Genomic DNA, 20,632 nt, shown 5'->3' with positions numbered 1-20,632 from the left:
TAGTAATGAGGAAAACTTAGTTTGGCCTGGATCCAGAGCCAGGGACCAAGCTGTGGAAATACATTAGGAGGTCGTATCCCATATAAGTATGTTAACTTCACGCACAAAATACCCACAAAGGAATGGTTGCTGCTTGAAGAACCAAGCTTAGCTACTAACAACCCACAACTTATAATAGCAGGGACAGTGGAAACTTCTGAGGTTAACATATTTACAGATTCGGGAAGCGAGGTATCACTCATCTCAAATGCATTTTTTAACTCGCTGCAGAATAAACAGCACTTACCGTTATTGCTGGTGACTGGAGTATACATAATAGGGATAACGGGAACAAAAATAAACTCAGGTGAACTGCAGTATTGGAAATATGGTATTTTGTCAAACACTGTTGATGGTAGGAAATATTAATAGAGACATAATGTTTGGTTTAGATTGGTTGTTTCAGTTTAAAGCCACCTTAAACTTTGACGAACATCTACTTTGTTTTGGTAAAGGGGACAGTAGATGCTGGGCACCTATTGTGACAAATAGTCACTTTAAGGAACAAACAACTGAGTGTCAGTGCCTGCGATTAACGGCTACAGCACAATTATCACCAAAAAATCGATAACGTTGATCAAGTAACACATCGAAATGGTATACAAGACAAAATTAATGAATCCCCAACATTAACCGATCAACAAGGGTGAGATTTATATAAAATTTTAATGGATTATGAAGTAGTGTTTTCCGACTGTCCAGGTAATATCAGCGACTATATCTGTAAGTTCAAAATCAATGATGGCGCTCCATTCTTTAGCAAATCGTATCCCATACCGATGAGTTTGAAGGAAGCAGTTTGGGATGAGATTAACAAAATGATTGATGATAATATTATAGAATGAAGTTCCAGTGTAATGAATAATCCTCTGGTCATGGTGGAGAAAGATACAAGTGGGGTATGATTAGTCTTATACTCTCATAAATTGAACCGACATACAGAGACGAAGAGAGATCACCTGATTAATATTGACAAATTGCTATCCAAATTTGAAAAGAATAGATTCTTTAGCATGATGGATTTGATCGTGGGATATTGGCAGATAAAATTACATCCAGAATCCAAAAAGTATAAAGCCTTTTGTTTGATGGAAAATCGTATTTCAATGTACTGTTATTTGGACTTAGTATCTCTTTGTCCGTATTTATATGTGCGTTAGATGAAGCACTAGGGAGAGACTTATTGAAGGATTTGATAATATACACAGATGATATCGTAATAATATCAGCTACTTGGGAGGAACATTGTCTAACTTTGTGCAGACACTGAAAAAAATTTAAAGAGAAAGGTATTATGGTGAAGCTGTCAAAATTGTTTTTTGTGCGCCAAGAACTTGAGTTCTTAGGACATATTGTAGGGGTAGAGGGAATTAGACCAGACCCTGAATGCATAAATGCTATCAAAGAATGTCCGCACCCCAGAAATGTAAGACAATTAAAAGGATCTATAGGTATGGCCGGATACTATCGACAGTATGTAAGAGGGCAGGAGTTAAATGACCCAAGAATTTTAAGTATATTAAAAAAGGGAGTACTGTGGACTTGGGATCAAGGTGCAAATGATGCATTTGGAAACGTTAAAAGAGCGCTTGTTGAGGTACACATATTACATCATCCAGTTATGGGCAAACCGTTTAAAATTTCAACAGATTCATCTGATTATGGTGTTGCTGATGAACTTTTTCAAGGAGAATGGGATCCAAATAATTCAGAGCACAGAACCATACCTTTTGCTAGCTGTAGCCTAAATAACCACAAACTAAATTACACAGCTACCGAAAAGGAACTATTGGCGATTGTATGGAGTAATCAAAAGTTTCAAATACTAGTATGGGAATCAGATATCCACATTTATACAGATCATCAAGCTTTATCCTTTCTGATGAGTAGTCGATTACTACACAGTAGGTTGATGCAATGGATGGTTTTCCTACAGGAGTACGATATTAAGATACGATACGTAAAAGGTTCTGAAAATATTGTGTCTGATGCTTTACCGAGGCTACCCACAGGAATGGAAAAACTGAAACGTATGGAAGGGTCCGGCGATATTTTTGTCATTAATTTTATGTCAGCAGAATATCCGAACATAAGGGTAAAGGAAATGGCTCAAAGAATAACAGAGAATATTCATCATGATCCTTACGTCACAGAAATATTTTCTATGTGTATCCAGAACTCGTTATTTCTTAATCAGTTATGAAAATGGAAAATTATAGATCATAACTTGTGTTGGAGAGAGAGCGTAGAATCACAGTATTGGTGTTTTATGTACTCCAAAGGTAATGGAAGACAAACTTGCATTGTATGTTCATATGGGATATGGACACTTCGGAATCAAAAAATGTACATCCCATATGAATAAGTTTTATTATTTCAAGAAGTTAGGTCATAAAACAGCATCTTTGATTAGGATCTGTGAAACTAGCCAGAAAGTAAAAAGAGAGTAATACTCATGAGAAATACAGAATGTATCCTGTTATCTGTAAGTCATTGCACGGCCTTGCAGCAGCAGATTTCTTTGGACCAATTCCACAAGGAAAGGGAGGAGTATCATATATTTTGGTTATCATAGAATGCTGGTCAAAATATGTTAAACTATATCCTATTAAAAGAGCAAATACGCAGATGGTTATACACTGTTTACAACAATACTTTCTAGAAGTAGGTAAACTAAAATGGTTTCTTACAGATAACAGACCACAATTTGTAAGCAACGAATTTAGAGAATCCCTAGTATGGGAAAGTATAATAATCTGTCATCAAATCCGAGTGAATGAGTAATGAAGGAAATTGTAAAATTATATTGTACATACTGCCATGAAAAACATACTTTGTGGGCAATAAAAGTTAAGGACTTTGAACTTATACTAAATGAATTACCCGATTTATCGACTGGGTTGACACCTTTAGATATTATAGGCAAACCTTTTGTAGGAGAACCTACAATTAAGTATTTTAATTGGCTTGAACAACCCAGTGTCAATTATGAAGTAAATCAGGAAATAGTTCCTAAAAATTTGACTGAAAAGGTTCAACAAAGAGTAAGTAAGCATAATGAAAAAGCTGTGGAACCTCAGTACCAACTCAACGACCTGGTTCTTATAAAACAACATCTTCCCAGCTCGACTCTGAAGAAAGAGACTCTTAAGTTTTTTCAAAAATATGAGGGGCCATACCGGGTACAAACGGTGGTCCATCCTAAGACGTTATTTTTCGTAGATCCCACAACTGGATTAGAAAAGGGGAAATACAATGTTAAGGATGTAAAATTGTATAATCCCCAGGGACGTTAACATTCTGAGTTAACAGGCGGAGTGAAGACCGTCAGATCCAGAGTTGCTTTCAGTGCTTTTTCCAAACAATTTCCTGCACCAAATTCCTTTAAAATCTAAAACTATCCTAATAATCTTACTGCTTTAAAAAAACTGAATATGACCATAAAACAGAGACCAACTTAAGAGAATCATAGAAAATAAAAGTGATATCTACACGAAATAAAGTGAATCAAGTACTGTATTTGTGGAACATATAATAAGATGTGACCAGCCGAACAACTGTTATACCATAGTGTATAGATTTTCTATTTTGTGTAGAGTATTTTATATCTTTCATGAGATGTGATATAGATGGGAGGGTTTGTATAAAATTTGAAAGGGATGGGTATTGTAGCTAAAAGCAAGATTTACAAGAACAGATACATCACGACTAACACAAAACACACATTTCAAACAACCCTCACAAACAAGTGTGCCTGATTCTTCTTCATTTTCTGTTTCCACGAGGTTGCAAGGATTTGCTTTGGGGAGCTCAAAGGATGAAGGTGGGACAAGTCCAGTCTGTAGGAGATGATTCAACACCAAACCACCTTCGGCGCCTCACTCAAGTAACTGAGAGGTAGGATCCTGGGGAAGGGGGTTGGGAAGGGTTTCCTGTCTTTGACGCTATCTTCCTTCTCTTCTTCGATCCTGGCAACCACATCTATCTTTTCCTTTCCTCCTTCTCATCTTGAGGACTTGTTTATCTTTTCCCCCTTTCCATAATCATAAATTCCTATCGCTTAAGTCCTTCCTTATTTCTGTGGTTACTAAGAACCTGCATCTTATCTTTAGATAAGAAGGCCAAAGAATCATACTATACAAACACACGTCCGCATATACACAAATATACACTTCTACGCAAACATTAAATTATATAAGACAAAGCCTATCATGATGTGAGAACCACCTGGTGTTGTAGGGGGGAAAAGGTGTGTACATAGGGAATTATGCACACATATATGGGGAGTTGTGATGGTTCTACATCGAATATACATAAGGAGAGGTGCCCATACATAACAAACAACTATAAAATAGTAATGAGTAATGGATAAATAAGAAAAAGGTGTGAGCAATGTCAGTGAAATTAAAACTCTGATGAATTGAAGGATAGGGGGATGTAAGTGGTATATATAAACATAATATCTATAGAAAGTATAGAAGTTGAAAGTAGAGGAGGACTCTAGGGAGTGAATGATATATTAAAGAATGAATGCAAAGTTTAAAACAGATTTATACCTTTACCAGAAGATACTTAATTATGGTATACATAGAAATGAATATTAGGGTAATGAATCTTGAGGCCTACTCAGAAAGGATAAGGAGGGTGTACCCGGCATTCACTAAATATAAAGGGCAGATGAACCTACATGGTGATAGGACGATCTGCGGCCTAAAAATAGAGATGTTTTGTACGGGGCGTACCAGCCAGAATGGAAAGAGGAAGTGTTCTTATAAGGTCAATGCACAAGCAAGGAATAGGTGCTGATCCTAGGAGATGGGGACAGTATCGTGACAAAAGTCACAAATTTTATAGGAATTATTCTTGAAAGTGTAAATCCTATGAATGACTAGCATTATTATGGTTCGCAGACTTATATGAGTGTCAAAAGAACACTTTCATTTCGCCCAGAGTTCCTCTAAGCTACAATAATGCAAATAGTACATACTAGGAAAAAGGTAGTACAAAAAGATAAGAATAGAAAACAGATTACTCATGTGTCATAAACACCTGAAACTTTCAATTGAAAAAAGGAAATAAAGAAAAGAAAAAGAGTTCTCACAATTTCTAAATATCAGTAAAGCTGACTAAAACAATGAATAAATGCTCATGTCTTAATAACAAAGTAAAATAAGAAAAGAATAGAGATACAATAAGCGAAAGATTGTTCCAGAGGGGGCAGAGAATTGTTACGGAAAGCAGGGATATGTATATAAACAAATGTAAAAAAAGTATAGTAGTAACATATGAAATGTTATTACGAATGATATCATTTGAATAATGATTATGAATAAAATATCGCGTGTTCGATCGGGGGAGGGGGGGTATCATGTAGTGATTCGAGAATTTCTGTGTAAATTCTAGAACCAGTCAGCCTTCTACGGTCTCTAACACACGATATTCTAGATTTGAGTGTGGGATGGTAAAATCCTACCTACTGCGCGTCACGTTTGTGAGTGCACATTTAAAATCAGTCGCGGGAAGAAGGTAGACGCGGCGGTCGAACGGCACCAACAAGTACCTGTCGGACAATCCACAGATGTGTTCAGTGAGTGCGTAATGAAGAACAATGGAGTTTACATGCCGCTCTGTACTTATTGTGTCATTGACTATAGTTAATTATATCAAGAACAGTTGAAAAAGTACTATTATATAGACTCTTGACTCAGCCTTAGTAGAGGCAAGACGTATTTTCGGATTCATTTTAAGAAAGTCATGGTAGTCAAGCCAACTTTCTTTTAACTGGAACTCATTTTGTTTCTAATGTTCGACGGTACAAGGTACTTACAGAAAGTTACATATGTATGTTGAAAGTGTGAATTATATTGTGCGTGAAAGTCAAATTCATCGTTAACTGACAAAAAGAAAAGTTCGTATGTCTACTCATTTTATAAGTAGAAAGAGGCTTAAAAGTTCCTGTACCAAGCGCTATTCGATGGAGAAGAAGTCGAGAGATTTTCTAGCACCCAACTATCCCGTAAAGAGGAGGGGCTGCAAAATTCTGAGTAAGTCACCTCGTAAAGAAGTGGAATGTGGTTTGGAGAAGTAAATCAGTACAACCCACACCCCCACTCACACTTTAAGTCATCAGAACATTAGAACTTAAGTATTATGAATGGTAGTACCAAACATAGTTATTGTGTGAGAGTAGCTTTAAGGATTTGTTTTCTGCGGAGAGGTGGAGGGAAACTTCTGTTTCAACGACGAAGTGCTCGATGATGTACGAAAACAGCAGGTTAAGAAGCACCTGATAAACAAGAAGAAGTACCAAATGTGAGAAATTACTGAGTGGGTTTAATTGGTAGGATACGACTGCTGAGGAATTTTTCAGGAAGAAAGAATTTGGTAATGTTATTGTATTAGGCTGTAAGTGATGTAAAGTCTATGTACTATACGTAATTGTCAACTTATAATATATGACATGCAGAATTGCCTGGAGCTGGATCCAGTGGGCTGGATTTGATTACAAATGGAGGTGTTGCTCTGCAGTTAATTTACTTGCCACAATTGAATGAAATAAAGATACCTCCATATGTAATGCACAACCCTCATGGAAGCAGGACCAACCGTGGCCAGCAAAGCACTTACATCAGGACCAACCTATTGATACAGCAAGTAGTGTCACCACAGCATTGAATGGCCCAGCAGAGGCAGCAGTGCTGTATTACTTTTGGCAAAGCATAAACACAGAGCCACTGTGTCGTGATTGACCTTCATGTCTGAGCTGTTGCTCGGCTGCTGCTTAAATGACGAGAATTGATAGTCCACAAAAACAGGGATTGCCAAGCCCGTACAAATAGTACTTATTTCTAGACAGAAGTTTGCAGTCTGACAGCCATCAACTAGTCACTATCCCTGGACTCATGAAGCCGCTAGCTGCAGTTCTGTGTTCATGCTGAGTCTGATACTGCTGACTTAGTGCCCTCCAACCACCATCACTTCACCAACTGACTGACAGTATGACCGACCACAGACAAGCCACTCACTGACCACAGCACCTTTTCACTGATTGTGTATAGTTTGTGCTTTAGGGGCATAGGCTTCTCCTAGTTTGCTGAGAAATAAATGAATGTCTCAAAAATGATATTTTCATGATGAAACATTGTATGACAACCAGACGTCCGCTCACTGCTCCACTGTTGTTATGCCCAGGGTGGTGAACTCCTAGCTTCCTGACCTCTGACAACCTTGTTCCATCACCCACCATACAGGACAACCACCCCCGGGCTCTACAGTATACAGATTATCGTTACAAAAATCGACTCTGTTAAATAGATATATGATATTCTGTCTTCCAACTATTGTCGATTCAAAAGAAATTTATGACTGGAAATCGCTTTTAGTGCAATGGTGATATATGGCAGTCAGGTATTTCAGGACCTTTCAAGAAATTCAGTAATAGAGTATACCCACTGGAAAAAGGAGAGTAAGGGCCCTGGCCTACTAGGGAACAAAAATGAAAAGCAAGCACATTGTCACCTAAAGCAAACAGACTTTCATATCAGCTTAAAAACTGGTTACGTTTCTTACACAGGCACAATAAAGACATGGAGTGTACAGTAGAATATGAGTTTAAATACACAAGCAAGAATCTGATTAATGGCAAATTAGTTAATTTGTTGATGCCTAAGCAGAGCTTTCTACTCCTGACACTGAATGTTGATAAGTTGGCACTCTTGAGTTACTTGGGCAGCCAATGTGTTAACTAGCTGCTTTTTATGCCAACTAACAAACACTCTACATATTACAAACATCTAGAATATAAGGGCATGCAGTAAGTTGAGTACACTTACATGTTCATTACAACATGCATTTTTTCTGTGACTTATGGAATAGCCATTTGTCAAGGTTGTAGAATAATATGTCCTGTGAATTTCAAAATGATAGTCTCTAACAACTGGAAAATTAACAAACCTGATGTCAAAATCTATGTTGGATTCATATGCTTGGTACTGATGAGGACCAAGTGCTGGAAAAATCACTTCTTTCTCCAGAAGTCGTTTTGCTGGAGCAATTAGACGTGGAAGTGCCACAGTTATCTTGATAAAAGTTTGCAAGTCCTGACCATGATAACCAAAGAGTGTTTGGCGTTTAACAATTTCAACGGCAAGTACAGCTTGTTGCACCTCTTCTCGATTTGAACGCATGTCTGCCAAAACAGCCTTGTTTAGTGCCTCCTGAAACCATGTAAAACATAATTTGAAGTCTCCAACGAATTTAATTGTTATCAAATAAGAATATATAGTAACCACATCAAATAGTTATTGTTTACAGATGTTGGATTGACAATAATTAAAGAGCCACTTTTCAGATCTCAACTGCTGATTCATCAACACAGTATTAATACGCAGTGAAGAGCCAAAGAAACTGAAGTGCTGCAACACAACACTGCATGGACTTCACTAATGTCTGAAGTAGTGCTGGAGGGAATTGACACCGTGAATTCTCCAGGACTGTCCATACATCTTTAAGAGTACGAGGGGGTGGAGATCTCTTCTGAACAGCACCTTGCAAGGCATCCGAGATATGCTCAATAATGTTCACGTCTGGGGAGTTTTATGACCAGCAGAAGTGTTTAAGCTCAGAAGAGTGTTCCTGGAGCCACTCTGTTGCAATTCTGGATGTGTGGAGTGTCACATTGTCCTGCTGGAATTGTCAAAGTCCATCGGAAGGGACAATGGACATGAATAGATGCAGGTGATCAGACAGGATGCTTATGTACATATCACCCGTCAGAGTTGTATCTAGAAGTATCAGGAGTCCCATATCACTCCAACTGCACATGCCCCACACCATTACAGAGCCTCCACCAGCTTGAATAGTCCCCTACTGGGTCCATGGAGTCATGAGGTTGTCTCCATATACACACACATCCATCCGCTCGATACAATTTGAAACGAGACTTATCGGACCAGGCAACACGTTTCTAATTGTCTACAGTCCAGCGTCGGTGTCAGTGTTGAAGGGCCCAGGCTAGGCGTAAAGCTTTGTGTCACACAGTCATCAAGGGTACACGAAAGGGCCTTCGGCTCTGAAAGTCCACATTGATAATGTTTCATTGAGTGATTTGCATGCTTTCTGATGACCCAGCAATGAAATCTGCAGCAATTTGCAGAATGGTTGCACTTCTGTCACACTGAACGATTCTCTTCAATTGTCATTGGTCCTGTTCTTGCAGGATCTTTTTCTGGCTGCAGCGAAGTTGGAGATTTGATGTTTTACTCAATTCCTGATATTTGCGATACACTCATGAAATGTTCGTATGGAAAAATCCTCGCTTCATCGCTACGTCAGAGATACTGTGCCCATCACTTGTGCGTCAACTATAACACCATGTTCAAACTCACTTAAATCTCGATGATCTGCCATTGTAGCAGTAGTCACCGATCTAACAAGTGTGCCAGACAATTGTTGTCTGATATAGGCATTGCCGACCACAGTGTTTTATTCTGCCTGTTTACATATCTCTGTATTTGAATACGCACGCCTTTACCAGTTTCTTTGGCACTTCAGTGTAATACGTTAGTGGAGTACAGTCCATTAAATGCAATATATGATTTGGACAATCTCTAACGTAATGTAACTGCAAAACTGATTGGATTGAATGAGCAGACTATTTAACAAAGTAACTGCATTAGCAATACATTAATACAAAGAGGCAAATGATTAACCATGGTACAACTAAGATTGGGAACTCAGTTCACCAATATAGATTATATCAGCATTACATTTGTGGATTCATGAGAAACAGAAATCAATTAAACAGGTTTCTTTGTTTGTTGTTGGACTAATATGGTATGTAGAAATGCAAATGGTAAGTAAAATTAGTATGAATGCATTTCTAACAAGAAAAAATTTCTCAAAGCATACTTTACTGACAATACACTATAGCATCATTTATTAAAATGTATCATATCCATATGACATGACATCTCAAGTGGAAGGAGACACATCAATTTGAGTAATTTACTAAGTTTAAATGAACTTAATCACAATATGATGTAAATTACATAATAATGTAATACTGTTACATAATTTTGCAATTAACACCACTAAAATTTATAAAATATCCTTTCTATCTTCAACAGGTATGGGTAAGGCTGGGTTAGGGGGATGGGGAGTAGAAGGGGTGGAGGTGGAGGCAGTTGAGTGCAACATTTGAACAGAGAAATAGTGTTGTAGCAGATGTTTAGGTTAAGAGGATTACTTATGTGTGTCGGGTCAAATCCTCTGTACTTACTTTATACTGTATAAGCTGAAGGTCTCCAGACACTCAACACTGTTGTCAACCTATCTTACATGAAACTGATCCCTGCAGATGTTTCACAATTCTTACAAGACCTCATTTTTAGTCATAAAACCAGGTTTTTTCATGTAAATAACCAGCTTTCTCTTACTCATTCCCTTTAGTGGAAACATTTCTTTGTCACTATCTTCCTGACCACAGGAGAGTCAACTGAAAACTAACTGTTTAAAAAAAAGTTTTGCACATGATACATTATTTGTAAAGTTTGTGTATTTCTGACCAGAAACTTCTTTCCCAATACTATTCTCACCACATGAAATCACTATGTACAGACACCATTGGAAAGGAGGTAAAGGTGGATGAGCATTCATTCTCAGGATAGTTGATTAGAGCACATTGTTTCTTGCGTACAGTGTCAGTCTGTCTACGTGCCTAGAAGAATCATTTCAAGGTTAGACCAGGCCGATGTGCATTGTCACTTTATGAGAAGCAAGGAGAGGTTGCTTGCCCAAAAGGTGTACACAAAAGTGATGCCAACTGAACATTCAGTTGCTGTTGTGGGAGACCTACTAGTGATGATCTCTCACATAGCAGTCAACAATACAAGCTGAGGACCACTACCAACAAATTATAGCTTGTAGGTATGTAACAGAACTATGTGCTTCTTTTCAGGAGGCTAGTGGAACAGCTGTAGTAACCCAGACAGTGATGATGATGATGATGATGATGATGATTAGGTCCCATACTCCAAGGAGCATAGCGATGATGCGGGAGACCCGCACCACCGACTAGGCAAGTTCCTAGCGGAGGTGATTTGCCATTGCCTTCCTCTGACTGTAATGGGGATGAATGATGATGATGAAGATGACACAACACCCAGTCATCTCGAGGCAGGGAAAATCCCTGACCCTGCCGGGAATTGTACCCAGGACCCTGTGCGCGGGAAGCGAAGAACGCTACCACACGACCACGAGTTGTGGACAACCCAGACAGTACACAATCAAAATTTGGTATCAAGGAATCTATTACAAACATCACAAATCCCCTGGAATTGTGTCACATGAAGATGGTGAACAAGGGAACACCAGGAATTAAATCTGGATCGATGACATAAGGTTCTCTGCAGTGACGAGTGCAGGATTTGTCTGACATCCAACGGCTATTGGTTAAAGCTTTGAGGCAACTATGTATCAATGAACGTATCAGGTATGCAGTTCCATAGGTTCAGCAGGGACACCAGTAAGTTGTATTTCAGCTCTACAGTCAACATTTCAGTGATGGGTTTGTCTGTCAAGAAGATAAGTACACTACATTTATTTTTTTTAATGACTTCTTCCAGATGGGAAGAATAATAGAACAGAATAATCATTTCAGCTAATATGAACCTGATGAAGTGAACTTGGAATCAACTGAAATTTATAGTGCTTCATGACAGGAATCCTCTTCATAATTTCCTAACACAGTGAGTGCCCTAAGGAGAGCTGCCACGGAGGAGTGGGACAGACAGGAGGAGCAACATCTCGGCCACCATGTAGACAGGTTGCCTAGAAGGACCCAAGTATGTTACAATGCTCAAGGTGGAGCAACAATGTATTACATGTTACCCAGTAGCATATTTTCACACTTCACAGATTTGGAAAGGTGTGCCTTTCATACAAACTTTATTTTGGTTATTGTTTTTACAGTAAATTTTCTTTTTAGGTTCATAAGACATATGCTCTCACTCTCTGCTCCCTTGTACCTACACTGACACACATTTGAATATGTGCAGATGGTACAAACCTTTTCTTTGTGCAGTTTACATAGAACATTCTCAGTTTCCACATTTCTCAAGCTCTGATCCTCTGTACTTTTCACCCAGCACATCCCTCGCAATCTTTCAGAAATTTTTCACCTTCAGCCTGGCTTGACTCCATTATCCAAACCATTTCCCAGAAAGTCATGACATTACAGGTATTCGTAACCTTAGCACCTATTCTGATATGACTATTATGCAGATGAGGTTCCACACAGTGGTCATTAATTGTAGTACCTGTGTGGCTGAATGTGTCTTCCTGTGACCCCATCCCAACACAATTTCCACCAGATTCTCAGAACATTAGGTTCATCTCAAAATCTTGTACCTGTCCAAGTCTCCCTCCTAACACTGGTACCCCTTCTACTGCCACCTTTCACCTGCTCCCAAAGCTCCACAATCTCAAACCTGCAGGTCTGCCTACTGGTTGCCTCTTCCGTTGCTCATTATGTAACTCATACAGAAAGATCCTCGATGAATGTTGACAAGTGTCCCTAATCTGCTGTCTGCAATTCCTCATAGTTCCTATCCCATTATCACCCAACTCCTTTCTTGACATTGAAGATGCTACATCCATGTACACCAAAGTCCTTCATAGGTAGTTAAGATTCACCTGACACTTTCATGTCTAGGAGTCATGTCAAGGAGAGCCTGTGCTCTTTCCTCCACAATCTCAACACATTCTGCAAAATCTATTTAACATGGTCCTTCTCGATTTAATGAGTACCTTCCACTCAGGTGGCTCTCTAGTATCTTCTGGGCATATCAAATGCGTATAACGCCAACAGTATCTCCGTTTTGACAGATGTCACCTGTTTCACATTAAGAAGTTATTTCCTTACTGCCTTGGAACACTTGGGTTACACATTTGCACCGGGAAGCAAGAGTTAGCCAAATTTAACCATAAACTTATCAGAGTCTTAACAGACAAACAATGTACTGGTTACCTGTTGCAAAAGATTATTTTCCATGCCATCTCTTCCTGTAACAACAACAAAGCTGTAGCATTGCCAAGCAGTTGCTGAACGATACTTCTTTCATCACCCAATATGTCCCAGGGATCAAAAACCACAACATACAAGGGATGAGGAGTATCTTATTCAAAATCCAACCCTCATCGCACCAAGTAATATTTTCTCATCCACCTTCCTTTAAAAAATATTGTACACAACCCTAATGTAAGCCCAGTTCCCAATCCTTTGGTTGGTTGGTTTGTAGGATTGAAGGGACCAGACTACTAGGGCCATCAGCCCCTTTTTCCACGAACTTGAAACACCCACAAGGAATAAAAACAAGCAATGGAGATGACAACACAGGACAAGAAAGACACAGACAGAGACCAGACAAAAGGAATTAAAATCACACCGAGTGTGACAGTGGTTGGCCGGCAACAAAAAAATGCCAACCATCAAGAAACACACAAAAGCCCCAGCCAAAGGCCAGACTAAACACAAAAGAGAAGGACAAACACTTAGATCAAGCGATAAAAACCCCCAGCACCAATAAAACTCAAAACTAAATCTGCCATCACAACGTCATCTAATAAAAGAGCAGGAAGAGTATCAAGCAGCGCAAACGTCTGCCTGAGTGGAGTTAAAAGCGGGCTGTCTAACAAGATGTGGACCACAGTCAAAGCTGACCTGCAGTCACATAAAGGTGGGTCCTCGCGGTGCAATAAATAGCTGTGCGTCACTGAGGTGTGGCCAATGCACAGCCGGCAGAGGACAACAGAGTCCTTGCGAGACCCGCAAGGAGGAGCGCCACGAACTGGTAGCCTCCTTGATGGCCCGAAGTTTGTTGGGTGAAGGAAGGGCGCGCCATTCTTCACCCCAGGTGCGAAGTACCTTCTGCAGCAAAACTGACCTGAGGTCACTCTCCGAAAGGCTAATCTCCAAGGCTGGTGCACCGACAGCCTGTTTGGCCAGCGTGTCAACATGTTCATTTCCCGGGATGCCTACATGACCCGGGGTCCACACAAAGACCACAGAGTGGCCGCAACGGGCAAGAGTATGGAGGGACTTCTGGATAGCCATCAGCAGACTAGAGCAAGGAAAACACTGGTCGATAGCTTTTAAACCGCTCAGGGAGTCACTATAGATAACGAAGAACTCACCTGAGCAGGAGCGGATATACTCTAGGGCGCGAGAGATGGTGACCAGCTTGGCAGTGAAAACACTGCAGCCAGTTGGCAATGAGTGTTGTTCAGAATGATCCCCTAGAGTAAGAGTATAACAGACACGACCAGTAACCATCAAACCATCAGTATAGACAACATCAGAGCCTTGAAACACAGCAAGGATTGAAAGAAAGTGGCGGAGAAGGGCCTCAGAAGGGACCGAGTCCTTTGGGCCCTGTGCCAAATCGAGCCAAAGGCATGGGCGGGGCACACATCACGGGGGTATACATAGAGGGACCCGGAAAAAAGGTGGAAGATGGAAAACCTCAAGCCCAGAGAGAAGAGCTCTGATGCAAAGTGCAATCATACACTCTGACCAGGGCCGCCATACCTGAAGATGGACGACTGACTGAGGGAACAGGAGATGATAATTGGGATGCCCAGGCAAGCTACAAACGTGTGTAACATAAGCAGCCAGTAATCGTTGGCACCGGAACTGCAATGGAGGGACACCTTCCTCTACAAGTATGGTGTTGACAGGGCTTGTCCGGAAAACTCCAGTGGCGAGTCGGGTCCCACTGTGAAGGATGGGGTCCAGCAACCACAATGTGGAAGGGGATGCCGAACCATAACCCAGGCTCCCATAATCTAGCCGGGACTGAATTAATGCCTACTACAGCCGTAAAAGGGTAGACCCATCGGCACCCCAGCTGGTGTGACTCAAGCAACGAAGATCGTTAAGATGCCGCCAGCATGTTTGTTTAAGCTGCTGAATATGAGGCAGCCACGTCAACCGGGTATCGAAAACCAATCCCAAAAACCGATGCGTCTCCACCACAGCAAGAGGTTCGCCATAAAGATAAAGCCGTGGCTCACGGTGAACAGTGCATCGCCAGCAGAAATGCATAATGCAGGTCTTGGCAGCTGAAAACTGGAAGCCATGGGCTACAACCCAAGACTGCGCCTTTCGGTTAGTGCCCTGCAGCATCTGCAATGGCAGTGGAGCTATAGTATAGACAGAAGTCGTCTGCATACAAGGAAGCTGAGACAGATGTTCCCACCTCTGCAGTGAGCCCATTCTGCAGTGAGCCCATTAATTGCCATCACTTAAGACAGATCCTTGTGGTATCCCATTCTCCTGAATGTGGGAGGAACTATGGGAGGCTGCAACTTGCACATGGAAGGAACGAAGCGACAGAAAATTCTGTATGAAAATCGGGAGCGGCCCCCGAAGTCCTCAACCATGAAACGTAGAGAGGATGTGATGTTGACATGTCGTATCGTATACCTTCCGCATGTCAAAAAAGATGGCAACCAGATGCTGACGGCAGGCAAAGGCCGTACAGATGGCAGACTCTAGGCACACCAGATTATCGGTGGCAGAGCGGCCTGCCATTGCAATGGGAACCCATCTTCAACCCAGATATGGTTAAAAAGGTCTAGGAGGCGTCACTGGCAGTCCACTGAGAGGTGTTTGAGCATCTGACAGCGGATGTGATGTGGCCCGGGAGCTGTATCAAGGCAAGCGGTCACTGAATGGAGCGGTGTACGATTCAGGGTGGAGCGTGTGAAATGAAAGACTCCGACGTTCCAACTGCTCTTTCACTGAGCGGAAGGCCACTGGGTAATTCACAGAAGCGGAACTCTGAGCAAAATGCTCTGCTAAGCAGTTTGCAATTGTGTCGGAGTCAGTACAGACTGTTCCATATAGTGAAAGTGCGGGTACGCTGATTGGGGTCCATCTGCAATGGAGAGGTACGGAGGCCAATGGTGGAGACACCCCTCCCCCAGCACTCCTGTTTGCATTGGTGAATGAGGCGACGGGCTTGTGCACGGAGCCGTTTAAAGGTGACAAGGTGTTCCAATGATGGATGCCGCTTATGACGCTGGAGTGCCCGCCTGCAATCTTTAATCGCCTCAGCGATCTCAGGCGACCACCAAGACACAGTCCTCCACCGAGAGGACCCAGAAGAACAGGGAATGGCAGTCTGCAGCAGTAATGATGCAGGTGGCGACCGAGTGAACCACCGCATCAATGGCGTCATTGGAAAGAGGCTCAATAGTGGCAATGGAGGTGAACAAGTCCCAGTCAGTCTTATTCATAGTCAATCTGCAGGGGTGCCCAGAAGAGTGACACTGTGGCAGTGACAGAAAGATCAGAAAGTGGTCACTACCGCACAATTTGTCATGCACAATTCATTGGGCAGATGGTAACAGGCTAGGGCTGCAGACCGAAAAGTCGATGGCTGAGGACGTGCCATGCGCCATATTGAAATGTGTGAAGACACCATTATTTAGAGAGGAAGGTCGAGCTGTGTCAATACTTGCTCAACGATACTGCCTCGACCTGTTGCCAATGATCCACCCCACAGAGGGTTATAGGCGTTGAAGTCGCCCAGTAACAGAAAAGGTAGCAGCAATTGGGTTATAAGCACAGCCAGGACATGCTGCGGGACATCACCATCTGGTGTGGGGTGGGAGGGAGGGGGGTTTGCTCCCGAGGTAGGTGACGCAGAAGCAACAGGGTAGGCAGTGCCCTCCCCCATGGGCAAGGGGGCCTGTGGAGTTGTAGGGCTCAGTGTGCCGACTGGAATTTGCTAAACTGATGGGGCCATCACGGTTGTCGTAGCGGCGGCGTATGAGAAAGTCATTCGCACAGGATGAAGTCATTCACATTTCCTCTTAGCCTCAGTATAGGTCAGTCGGTCCAGGGTCTTATATTATATGATTTTCCGCTCTTTCTGTAAGATCCTGCAGTCTGGCGAGCAAGGTGAATGATGCTCTCTGCAGTTGACACAGATGGGAGGCAGGGCACATGGAGTATTGGGATGTGATGGGCGTTCGCAATCTCGACATGTGAGGCTGGAAGTACAGTGGGAATCCATATGGTCGAACTTCCAGCACTTAAAGCACCACATTGGCGGAGGGTTATAGGGCTTGACATCACAGTGGTAGACTATCACCTTGATCTCTTGTAATGTATCACACCCTCGAAGGCCAAGATGAAAGCACCATAGCAACCTGATTATCCTTCGGACTCCGATGAATGCGTCAGACGAAATAAACACCTCAATGCTCTAAATTGGCGTGCAGCTCATCATCAGGTCCCTACGGAAAATAATACCCTGGACCATATTTAAACTCTTATGGGGTGTGATGGTAACTGAAACATCCCCCAACTTGTCACAAGCAAGTAACGTTCGTGACTGGGCCGAGGATGCCTTTTTTATCAATACTGATCCAGAGCGCATTTTGGACAAGCCCTCCACTTCCCCAAACTTGCCCTCTAAATGCTCTACGAAGAATTGAGGCTTTGTTGACATGAAAGACTCCCAATGAACTCTCGTACAAACTAGGAAGGGGACGAATATGTGTCACTGCCATCCTGAGCCTTACGCTCTTCCCACGGTGTGGCCAGGGAGGGGAACGATTTGGGATCATATTTCTGAGCATTGAATTGAGCCCGAGAACGCTTAGAGACTGCTGGCAGCTGGCCGCCAGCAAGAGATAATGTACTGTACTTCACTGCAGGTCATCTGCCCAAGGGCCCTCCCCATGGGCGCCACCCAGCCTCAGCAAGAGCCACCTGGCAGGATGGCCATTGCCGGGAGTCCCAATGCCCCAGGGAGATAGGCATCTACTCCTTGGCATACATGGGGAGTTAACGGTGCAGGCATCAGCAGAACAATCCGTGCGTTGTCAGGGGGCTACAACCAACAGGGTACATGGCAGCCCCACCACAACGGACTGGCTACCATGCTGGATATGAGGTGCAGAGAAGTCCATGGTCATCGTCGATGCAGAAATCAGCACTGCATAGTGCATGGTGGAAAACGCACCCAGGAAGGTGTCCTCACCCAAGAGATGGAGAATAGGCAGGACTGCAATGCGACGACAAGAAAGTGGGCTAAAGATCTCAATGCTCGATGGACACAGTGCACCTTGTAAGGTGCCCTTCCCAAATTGGCTCGCTCTTCAGGAAAATATTGAAGAATGGAGGTCAAACTCTACAGGGGACCATCACATAAAGGCCGAAACATGTGAAACTCCCTTTTAGTCGCCTCGTACGACAGGCAGGAATACCTCAGGCCTATTCTAACCCCCGGACCCACAGGGGGGTCCCAGTCCTTTATTGCACGTATCATTCTGCAGTGGTTGACCCAGATGCAGCATTAAAATGACACACACGCACACACACACACACACACACACACACACACACACACACACACACACACACATTATCTCCTGCTACAGGGCTGTCACAGTCATTTCCAATACCATAAAAAAATACTGGCAAAGTGAAAAATTGTTTCTAAGAATAAAATTTATAAACCATCAAGTTTTTGTAATATATCCTCTTTTTTACCTTTGCTTGGATGCCTATGACTTTGTTCTAATGTAACAAAGAAAACAATTAATTATAGACAAAATTATTTTATTGGACAGATAAAAAATCTACTCACCAAGTAGTGGCAGAATAAACACATAAAAGACGGTTGTAATTGGCAAACTTACGGAGCCAATGATTTCTTCTTCAGGCAGAAGGATTGAAGGGAAAGGAAGACGGGTGAAGAAAATGGTTTGGAGGGGTCTAGGAAAAGGGGTAGAGTTCGGGAAAGCTACCCAGAACCACTGGTCAGGGGAGACTTACTGGACAGAATGACAAGGAAGTAAGTCTTCCCTGACCTGCGGTTCTGGGTGACTTTCCTGAAGTCTACCTCTTTTCCTAGACCTCTCCAGACCTTTTCCTTCACCCCTCTTCCTTCCCCTTCAACCCTTCTGCCTGAAGAAGGAGCCACTGGCCCCGAAAGCTTGCCAATTACAACCATCTTTTACATGTGTGTTCTGCCACTGCTTGGTGTACTAAGTTTTTCTATGTTACAGTAACAGCAGCAAACAATTACTACTGATTCATTCATTTGTGAGTCACATCAGATTTTTTTTTCCAAAGTACACTGGTGTGCAGAAACTTATAACACAGCTCGATGAACCTTTGACCATACATAGAAAGAACTAATACAATATAGCACAAAAGATATCTGAAAGAACTATGCATTTAGACAAAAAATGACACTTTTATTCAAAGACAATTATTAGACTGAACTCACTGCAATTCCCCTCGACATTACAAAATGTGGAATGTGGTTATTAATAGATTGTACGATCAGCACTGACAGCAATCCATGCTCTGAATGCGCTACCATGTTGGCCCAAAGCTGGTAAGGAGTTCTTGTGATAGGGCATTCCATTCCTCCTGACAATTGTTGGAGTAGTGTTGGTCCATATGGATGGTCTGCAATACATCTCCCCAATGCATCCCATACACATTTGATGGGATTTAAGTTGGGAGGAAGGACAGGGCAGTCCATTCACTAAATATCCTTTTGCCCCAAGAGCTGCTCCTCCAGTGCAGTTCAATAGTGTCGCGCACTGCCATCCATAAAAATGAAGCAAGCACCAAATGCTCCTCTGAAAAGACGTCATGGGGGAGGAATACAGCATCTCAGAAACACTGACTGGTGAGAGTACCGCATTTAAATATTTGTAGGATGGTAAGCCCATGCAACATTATTCACCCCACACCATAACAACTGGACTGCTAAAACAATTATGTTGGACAATGCTGGATGTACCCTCATATGGTGAGAGGTGGGAAAAAGTAATGTACCCAGGAGCACTGTCGAACACAATCTTCTTTCCCCCCCCCCTCCCCCCCCCCAGGTGTTACAGCATGGGGAGGCATAATGTAGTGTGGGTGTACTGACCTCCAAATCTTTGAACATGGTACACCCACCAATCAATCTTATTGTGATGCTGTACTCCTCCCATACACAAGCCTTTTCATGGATACATTCGGCCCTTACTGAATTTTTTGGACAACAATGCGCGACTGCACAGAACACTGAATGCGAAGCAGCTCCTGGAACAATAGGGTATTTGGTGAATAGACTGGCCTGGCCATTAGCAAGACTTAAATCGTATTGAACACGTGTGGGATGCAATGGAGAAATGTACTGCAGCATGTCTGCATGCACCAATGCCCACACAGCAATTGTCAAACTACAGAGGTAGAGGAATGGAACACCCTTACACAATAACTGCTGTCTGTGGTGATCACACACCCTAATTAAGAACTGTGTCCTGCCATTTGTAATGTCCAGAAACCATCATTAATCACGGTAACTTCAATGTAATTATTGCCTTTGAATAAAAGTGTCATTTCTTTTTGTTTCATTATGTATTTCTTTCAGTTACCTTCTGTACTGTACTACAGAATAGCAGTACTTTCTATCTATGGTCCAGGGACTGATGACCTAAATTATGTGCACCAATACATATGCAAATACAAAATACATAGCAAGGAACATATTGTCTAAAATAAAAAATGAATTTA

The 20,632-nt window shown here is 42.1% G+C and overlaps 1 protein-coding gene across 2 annotated transcripts in view; it reads right to left on the bottom strand.

Annotated features, from left to right (window-relative positions):
- LOC126457996 (DNA polymerase delta catalytic subunit) overlaps positions 1-20,632 on the bottom strand; it is a 167,785-nt gene that overhangs the window by 89,393 nt on the left and 57,760 nt on the right. For both annotated transcript variants that reach the window (XM_050094764.1, XM_050094765.1), the window contains exon 5: positions 7,993-8,255. In XM_050094764.1, the coding sequence (XP_049950721.1) occupies positions 7,993-8,255 (263 nt within the window). The remainder of the gene's footprint in view (positions 1-7,992; positions 8,256-20,632) is intronic.

This window comes from Schistocerca serialis, chromosome 2 (assembly GCF_023864345.2).
Source record: "Schistocerca serialis cubense isolate TAMUIC-IGC-003099 chromosome 2, iqSchSeri2.2, whole genome shotgun sequence".
In the NCBI taxonomy this organism is placed as follows: domain Eukaryota; kingdom Metazoa; phylum Arthropoda; class Insecta; order Orthoptera; family Acrididae; genus Schistocerca; species Schistocerca serialis.
Note: the sequence above shows the minus strand (reverse complement) of the source record. Positions and strands in the feature narration are given on the sequence as shown.